Source organism: Talpa occidentalis, unplaced genomic scaffold (assembly GCF_014898055.3).
Source record: "Talpa occidentalis isolate TD23 unplaced genomic scaffold, MPIMG_talOcc4v2.1 talOcc4.6, whole genome shotgun sequence".
Taxonomy (NCBI): domain Eukaryota; kingdom Metazoa; phylum Chordata; class Mammalia; order Eulipotyphla; family Talpidae; genus Talpa; species Talpa occidentalis.
The window spans coordinates 678,007-686,748 of record NW_023604972.1 but is presented as its reverse complement, the minus strand read 5'-3'; the positions used below and the strand labels follow the sequence as shown (position 1 = coordinate 686,748).

Sequence of the window (8,742 nt, the reverse complement as noted above, 5' to 3'; positions counted from 1 at the left end):
CCCGCAATGCCCCTCGGGACTTGTAGTTTCGCGGCCCGGGCGCCCGGCGGGCGCGGGGATTGGGCGCCTCCCGGCCGGCCCCGCCCACGGGCCGCGGGGGGCGGGGCCGCGGCGTCGGCGCAGGCGCGGCGCGGGCGGCGGGGCCGGCGGAGCGCGGGCGGCCCGAGCGGCGGGAGCCGCGCGCCCGGTGCCTGCGTCGCCCGTCGGTGCGCCCGGTCCGCCGCCGGGTCTCGGTGCGCCGCGCGCGCCGGCGCGGGCCCCTCCGCGCCGCCGGCCCCGCGCACCTGCCGCGGCCGCCCGGCGCCCCGGCCCCGCGGCGCCCCCCGCCCCGGCCCCCGCGGCCGCCCGGCGCCGCCGCCGGGCCCGGGCGCAGCGCGGCGGAGGGAGGGCGCGGGGCCCGCGGGGCCGGCGCGGCGATGATGCACAGGCTCCGCAAGTGGCTGTACAAACCCAAGGTGAGCGGCCCCGCCCCGCCCGGCCCGGCCCGGCCCGGCCCGGCCGCCGCCCCCGCGCGCTCCGGGCCCCGCGCCTGCCGGCCCGCGCCCCCCGGGAGGACGCGCCCTCGGGCCCCCCCGCGCCCGCCCCGCGCCGCGCCGGGCCGACCCGCCTGTCCCGGCCGCCCGCCCGCCTCGGCCCGGCCCGGCCCGGCCCGGCCCGCGCCCCGCGCCAGTCGCACTGCGGGCGCCGCGTCCCCTCCGCCCGGCCGCGGGGCCAGCGCGGGGTCCGGGACGCGCCCGCCGGGAGCGGCCCGGGAGCGCGGGCCGCGGGTCTCGGCGCCGGGGCGCGGCTCGGGTGGGTGCCCGCGGCGACCCCGCGCCCGCGCCCCCGACCCCCGCGCCGCGGCGTGCCCGCCCCCGCCGCCGACGCCCTCGGGCTGCGGCCGCAGCGGCCTCCCCCGCGGGGTGCGCCCGCGCGCTGGGGCTCCCCGAGTCACCTCTGCGGGCCGGCCCGGAGCCCCGCGCGCGAGGCCTCGGGACCACGCAGGGGCCAGCAGGGGCCAGCAGGGCCCGCGCGCCCTGGCCTTCGGGTCGCCTTCTGCGCCTGGGGAGGACTCAGCGGCCGGGTCGCCCCGGGGCCTTCCTCCGGCGGGCGCGGGGGCTGGGCAGGGCCCGAGCCGGGGGCTGGGTGTGGTTTGGGCTCCCCGCTCCCCTCCGCAGGGCCCAGGGCACGGGCCGCCTCTGCACCAGGCCTGCGGAGATTGTCCCTTGTGTGGCGTGTCCCCAAGCCCACGTGTCTAAAGGTCATTTTGGGGTGGGCAGCAGCATTATTTTCCGGTAAAAATGGCAGGACCAGGGAGATTATCTGGGCCAAGCAACATCCTGGGATCGCCCAAGACACCTCCTTCGGGTTCTGGGGCTCCTGGCTGCCGACCGGGAATGGGGGCCAGGAGAGGCTTCCCAGCCGCGACCACTCTGCTGTGGGAAGGGGGGGCTGCGGGTTCTGTTTCGTCAACCGCAGGGTGATTTCAGGCGCCCGCCCGTTCCCCTGTGGGGAAAAGTCCTTTACCGCAGGGGTGGCCGCCTGGAGGCTGTGCTCCCCGGAGGGCGCATGCATGCCCCATCCCCTCTCCAGCAGGTTGCTGCCCTTCCTGCTGGCCTCCGGGGCTGGCGGGCTGGCGGGCTGGCGGGGCTGGGGAACCCGCCAATCCTGGTGCTCAGAGGAGGGGCTACGGCCGTCTGTCCTCCAGTTCTCGCTGTGGCGCGGGTCCCCTCGTCCGGGGTCATCTCTCCGGCCTGGCCCTGTCCCCTGGCTTTGGCCGAGTGCACCCCGTGTGGGTCGGAGCTGGGGTGCCCGTGGAGCTCTGTCTCTGGAGTTAAACATCCTGATTGCTCGGCGGGCCGGAGCGTGCTTTTCATGTTTCAAACCCCGGCTCAGATTTTGGCTTTGGGGTGTGAATCGAGTTCCATGTTCCCCTTCCCATGTCATTTGCACGTTTGGCACACGTGCACGAGGCCGGGCCGGGGAAGGACCTGGGCCTGGAGGAGCTGCCGCGCTGCATGTTCCCCGTGGGAGCACGTGTCGGGGAGACGCTGGCCTGCCCTAGGGGCTTTTCCTGCCCCCTGCAGAGACGGCGGTACCGTTATAGGCGCAGGCGGTACCGTTCCAGGCGCAGTCCTCGTTTAGTCCCTGCTTTGCTTTCAAACTGAACGCTGAGCGTCTTGTTCACCACTGTGCGGGGAAATAATCTGAAACCAAAAATAGTCATCGATCCTGTCGTTCTAAGCAGGCTGGGAAATGCTTTCAGACGCTCCTCTGGAGGCCTTCGCCACCGCGGTCGCTGCCCCGGCGACTCCCCAGCCGAGCCCGCCCGTCCCTCGTGTCCCGCCCGTGGTTGGACTTAGAGTGACGCGCGCTGATCCTCACTCCCGCGCGTCCTGTCGCCCCGAGACTGTCCTGGCGCCCGTGTTCAGGACGCGCACGTCTGGGCGGTGGGCCCCGGGAGCTGGGGGTCCCCCGGCTGCTCTGCTGGCCTCAGGCTTTTACCTAAAGTCTTTCCGAGAAGACTGGGTGGTAAAAAGGAGCAGCGTTTTGGCACAGCTGGCATCTTCATTTGAAAACAGATGACCAAGCTGTGCGTTCCTCACGGGCCACACCCTCCTTGCTGACCGCTGCTGGCCACGGGGGAGGTCGGCCTGGGGGAGCCCGGCCCCGCTGCAGCTCCCGCCCTCCTTGCCCACCCGGTTGCCCCTGTCTCAGGGTGTGTGTCTGCCGTCTCCGAGGAAGCCTGGCCAGCGGCCAGGCGATGCCTCCAGGTGGCTGAGGGTTGCTGTGTGGGGGGAAGCCCCACACTCAGCCACGCACCCCCTGAGATGCACCCCAAACCGCCTTTCCTCATCATCCCTCCTGGGAGGGGAGCGCTGCTTGTAGACGCGCCCCTGCAGACGCTTCGGAGACTTTGTGATTAGAAGTGAACTGAGTTCCTCTTCCGGCCGCGCGGGTCCTCTTGGGGCTGCTGCAAAGGCCACTTCCAGAGAGCAGGCCAGGGGCCGTGCATGCTTCCCCGCGGGCCGGCCGGGGGTGGGCCAGGGGGTCCCGAGGATGAGCCCTGAGTCAGGGCTGCCAGCCCTCAGTCCACACGCTGCCCCGGGGCCCAGGCCGGCAGGCCCCAGCCCGGGAGCGCTTGGCAGCCCGGCCAGGTGCGGGTGAGTCGTCCCCCTGCTCCGGGGTGGCCCTGTGGGGCCTGTGGGCCCCTCTTCCCAGGCTGCCCGGCGTCTGGCGGTGGCGGGAGGGACTGTGGGCTCCCAAGCCGGTGCCCGGCCCCCTCCCCGGCCGGACCTGTGCAGGCCTGAGGCTGCTTGCGGGAAGGTGGGGCAGGGTTTCTGTTAAATGGGTGAGCTGTGGGCAGCGAGGGCCTGATTGAGTCTGCTCAGGCATCGGCAGGCGGGGCCGGCAGTGGGGTAAAGGGGTGGGGCGGGGGCGGGGCGGGGCAGCTGCGTCCCCCCTCAGGTCCCAGGGAGGAAAGGTCACCGGACCTGAGCTGAGAGTGGGTGATGTTGGGACACCCTTGTGGCTGGGGTGCCGTGCGCCGGCCCCGCCATCTCCCTTGTGTGGAAATGCAGAGGGGCCCTGACTCGAGGTCACCGGTCCTCCGGGTCTCCCCAGTGTGCGGCGGCTGCGCTGTGTGGACGTGGGCCGCGAGGGCCTGCGGCCCCCAGCCTCGGCCTCCTGCCTGCTCCTGTGTCTGGGTGGCCGCGGAGCCACAGCTGGGTAGCGGGGGCTTCTGTGCTGGGTTGGGGGTTCTGCCCCGCCCCCCACCAGTGTCTCAGCCACACACACACACACACACACACACACACCCCCCGTCAGATGGGAATGGAGGGTCCTCAGCCAATGTGCACTGCCCCCCGCGGAGCCCCAGGGCCATGCAGGAACCAGTCACTTCCACCAGGTCCTTTGGGAGGAGAAAGTGTCTCGGGGTGCATCTTCCCCTCCCCCCTTTTTGTGTGCCCCATGCTGGACAGGCACCTAGTTACCCCGACGGCCACCTGCCCCGAGCTTTTGAGGGTCCCTGGCCCCGGTGAGGGTCCCCACGCCTCTGGAGCCAGAGTCCTCCCCAGACGGTGCGGCAGGCCGGCCCGGGGGCTGGGTTGAGCGCCCTCGGCGGGTGTGGCGATGCCCACTCTGGCCCGGAGCTCCGAGATGGACAAATGAGGGCTCGGAGACCGCGGGGGCCGGGCGGGGGGAGGCAGGGCGCGGCCTGGAGGGCCCAGGCACTGAGGGTCTCGGGAGAAACCCAGCCAGCTCGGCTCTCCCGGCCCCGCCTGGCCAGTCACGTTCGTGCTCGCGTAGTCACCTGGCAGAGGAGCCCGGCTGTGGCTTGATTCGAGGGCTTGGAGGAGGCAGACAGAGGTTTCCTTACTGTGGATAAGGAGGTTTCCTTGCCGTGCGGAGAGGGGAAGCAGCGGCGGGGCGGACCGGTTCAGGTCGTGGTGATTTACGCCCTTAGCCGAACGGCGGGTTGGGCCTTCTCCTGGAAGGACTTTAGCTCTTCCGTGACCCGTTGTTTTTGTGCTGGGTGGAGGCAGGGATGTTGGGGCACTTCAAGTGGAGCTCCCTTTGTGCATGGGGTTCCTTCCAGCTCGTGTGGGGCTATGGGCTCAGCCCCCCTCTGGCTCCCCAACTCAGGGAGATAAACCTCACCTGAAAGTTTGGGCACCGAGGATGGGTGAGAAGGTTCCAGGTGCTTCCGGCTGGACATCCGGGACTGAGAGCAGAGAGGGGGGCTGGCTTGGCGCAGCCCAGACGGTCCCAAGCTCAAGCAGGTTCAGGTCCAGTGAGTGCTGCTCCAGGGGCGCCTGGCCATTTGCAGCAGGACGGTGAGCCCGGGCGGGCGGGACAGCCGCGGCCAGAGGGGCTGTTCCCGGCTGGAGGGGAGGCCAAGCAGGCCGGGCACCGTCCGCCAGTGCCAGGAACCCAAATGGCAGATGGCAGTTTCAGGGGAAGGCGGAGAGGCATCCGCCCCCAAGTGCTCCCAGTGCTGCAGAACGTGCCCTGGAAGGGAGAGGAAAGTCGGGGCGGGCGTGGGGGCCAGGCGACAAGCAGTGGGGTCGGAAGAGCAGCCTCCAGGCCGGCCGCGCTCCCGGGCAGTCACCCGGGCAGCGCTGGCCCCGAGGCCCCGTGGAGAGGAGGGTGCAGGGCCTGCTGACCTCCGCCCTGGAGGTTAGGGTGAGATTCATGGGGTGACTCTGCGGAAGCTGCAGAGTGAGCAACCCCAGCGCGGGCGCCCAAGGGTGACGCCGCCCGGAAGTGGAAGGGAGCGAGCGGGAGCACAGATGGGCCCATGGGAGCAGTCGCCCGGCCAGCACAGTGGGGAGGGGCCCCCAGCCAGGGCAGAGCTGGGCAGTCCCGGGGACCCAGCCGCAGACACGCCCAGGGCCAGCGCAGGGGGCAGATGGAAGGAAAGGCCCAGAGGGAGATGCGGGGGCCGCCCCGGCAGGTGGGGGATGGAAGCTGGCTCCGGGGCCAGAGAGGCGGTTGTGGGGGGCTTTAGGGTGGGAGGGGAAGGGACCCGGGCATGGGGGCGACTGGCCCTGCTGCTGCCTCTGCTGGGGGGGTGTGCCTGGAGGGGCCCTCTGGGGCCCGGTGGCTGCTGGGGACCAGCACCTCCTCCCGGAGCTCCTCTGGGCCAGGTCCCAGGGGCCCTGCTCCCTCAGCCTGGCTGGGGTGGACGCTGCCTGCCCCGGGGACTCAGGGGCGTTTGTTGGGTGGGCTCTTGACCTGGGGCCCCGCCCTGCAGGCCTGGGGGTCAGTCTGCCTGCTCCCCTTGGCAGCCTGTCCCAGGCCTCATTTGAGAAGGAGCGTCCAGCCCTCTGGGTCTGTGGGGGCACCATGAGAACCCCCTTTCTGAGGGCAGGTCCGGCGTGGGGCGGGCCCTCTGCTCCCTGCTGCCTCACCTGGGGCACGGGTAGTTCTGCCTCGCGCTGCCGCACAGGCGGCGGGGACATGCCCGGACCCCTCCGCGCAGCGGCCTTCTCGCCCCCGGGAGCCCAGAGCCAGGGGCGGCTGCTGCTGAGAAGACGCCCCGTGGGCCTGCGTGGCGGGGGTGGGGGGCTGGCGCCTCCGGACGTGCGTCACCAGCCCCCGCAGCCCGGCCTGGGCCCCCCTTGCAGACTCCTGGCTCTCCTGGGTCACTTTTGTCTGCTCCTTTGTTTTGTTTCCCGCGTCCCACAGGTGAGCGGGTCGCCGGGGTCTTGTTCCCCTTCTGGCTTCACTCCCCGCCGGTCCCTGCGGGTCGGAGCGACCACCGTGATCGGGGCCAAGCCGTGGCCCCCCGGAAGCCGACCGCCTCTTCCTGCCCACCCGCTGCCCTGGCCCTCAGTGAGATTTTTAATCTCTTGAGAAACATCCCTTTGCCCCCCACAGGGGCCGGCCCTCTGTCCACCCTGCCGGGCCTGTGCCCCGCCTGCTCCTTCACGGTGGGGAAGTGGAGACCCCTGGCTTCCACCTGTACAGCTGGCCCGAGGTCACCTGGCCCGGCCAGCGGGGCATCCCGCACTTGTCCCCAGACTCCTGGGCGGCCTCCCAAGGTGGCTGTGCCCTCCCGCTCCCCTGCACACCGGAGCCCGGAGCAGCCTGATGTGTGCTGACCTGTCTCTGCTGGCGTGTGGCCCCCCGCCAGTCCTGGACCCCACCTTGAGTCCCTGGTCTGTGAACCGGCCAGAGAGCAAGGCCGCAGAGGCCTGGCCTCGCACAGACTCGGGGTGTGCGGGGGCAGAGGAGCCAGCGCCGTGGTGCCCGGAGGCAGCAGGTCAGGGCTGGGCTGTGCTGGGCCCCTTGCGGCCTCTCTCCCAGGTGCCAGCTCCTCTCCCAGGAGCCCGGAATTTATTGAGGGTGGCCGTCAGGCCTGCGAGGCATGTGGCGGTGGCCCACATGCAGCCAGGGGCCCGCATGGCAGGGGACGACCCCCCCACCCCCGTGGGAACCACCTCTCTGGACCATCGGCTGAGCAAGGGGCCTCAGGGGTGAGGTCCACAGGGAGACACTGGGGGCCGGGCCCCTGGGCTTTGTGGAGACAGAACGGGGCCTTGACAAGTCGCCTGCAAGCTGGAACCCCGGGTTTTAAAGACTCTTAAAAAAACCCACATTTCGGGCCTCCCCGGGGGGCCAGGGGTTAGTCTCAGCACCATGAAGCTGTTGGCAGCCTCTGTAGCGCGAGTTCCATCCCCGGCCAGGGAGCACCTACAGGGCGCAGCAGACCTCTCCTGTCTCCCCCTTTGCCCCCCTCAGCAGTGTATCTCAGTCGATCTGCCTGTTCTGCTCCCCGCTCTGTCTCTGGGGAATCCTCTCACCCCCCCACACCTCTGGCCTGCGCCCCAGCTCTTGTATGCGTAAGTGAATAAAGTAAATCTTTTTTTAAAAAAAAGCCCATGTCCCCGTGTTGGGAGTCTGGGTCTTTCACCGAGGACTCGCCCCCGTGCCAGCCTTGCCCTCCCAACCCCCCGCCTCCTGCTCCCACCGTCCCCTTGGCTGCTTGCGTCTGGGGAAGCGCGGCCGGGCTTCCGCATGGTGAGCAGCTGAAGGCTGGGAGAGGGGCGCCCTGCAGCGGGGGAGGCCCCACTCCCGCCCTCCGTGGAAAGGGGGCACAGCGAGCAGCGGGGGCGTTGATGAGGCATGGAGACCGCGTGTGTGGGGCCCTGAGCGGCACCCCGAGGTGGCTGTGCTGGCGGCTCTGCCGCATGCATCCTGCCCTGAGCACAAAACGCTTTCTAGCGAGGGGAACGGGAGGTCCCTGTGCCATGCAGCTGCCCGTCCCGTGTGGCAGTCCCTGCGCCCCTGGCAGGCCCCTCCAGGACGGAGGTGGCGGCCGCTCCAGGTGTCCAGTCCTGCTCTGCAGGTTTGCAGGTGTGGCCGCCACAAGGCACACGAGGCCCCGCTGTGCTCACTGCAGCGGGGAGGCTGGAGGGTCTGCTGCGCCGTGTGGTCAGCTCCCTGGCTGGACCGGACTCGGGTCGCAGTGGTGATGGCCTGAGACTGACCCCCAAGCCCCCAGGGAGGCCCAGTGCTGCTTCTCACACTGCATGTGAACTACCTGGAAACCAAAAACCTCAGAAATGAGCCCTCTGTTCCCCGCCGCTTCCGGGCCTGTAACTGACATTACGGAAACCCTGCCGGCTCCGCCCTCAGGTGTCTGCCTCGGGGGCCATCGCCTCAGCCGGTGCCCCCAGCCTGGCGCGCTTCCCCCGGCCTGTGGGCACAGGTCACTTGGAGCTTCTGGGAACCCAAGTCACCCCCACGCGCTGGCCCTCACCCTCCCCCAGACTCCTGGACTCTGCCTGCCTCAGGCCGCACCGGGCCCCTTGGGACAGCTCCTCATTGGGCTTCCTAATCCCTACCTTGTGAGAGACACCAGCTTCCACCTACCCACGGTTCTCTGGGCCAGGCTGTCCTCGGGGACACTTGGGGACATCTGGGGCAGTCTGGCAGCCCCAAGGTGGAGGGGATGCCCGCCCACCAGGCTGCACGGAGCCCAACTGTCTGGTGGGGGCGCCTTCTGGGGCTGCGCTGACACCACAGGCCGCCCACTGGGCTGGGTCTGCCTTCTCTGACCCGCGGCCTTCTCCCGGCTCAGCCCTCTCGTGAAGTGGACACAACCACCAGGACCCCTGGGCGTGACCCCCACCGCAGCACTCAGCTGGCAGCATCACGCGTTCTGGGCCCCAGCCTGCCTCCTGTCCACTGGCACTCAGAGGGGCCCAGCCTGAGCCCGGAGCCAGGGCGTGTGGGGCTGCAGGAGAGCCGGAG

The 8,742-nt window shown here is 70.6% G+C and overlaps 1 protein-coding gene across 2 annotated transcripts in view; it reads left to right on the top strand.

Annotated features, from left to right (window-relative positions):
- Window positions 1-395: 395 nt before the first annotated feature.
- ZFYVE28 (zinc finger FYVE-type containing 28) overlaps window positions 396-8,742 on the top strand; it is a 37,855-nt gene continuing 29,508 nt past the window's right edge. For both annotated transcript variants that reach the window (XM_037529131.1, XM_037529132.1), the window contains exon 1: window positions 396-455. In XM_037529131.1, coding sequence (XP_037385028.1) covers window positions 417-455 — 39 coding nt within the window. In that variant the 5' untranslated portion in view covers window positions 396-416. The remainder of the gene's footprint in view (window positions 456-8,742) is intronic.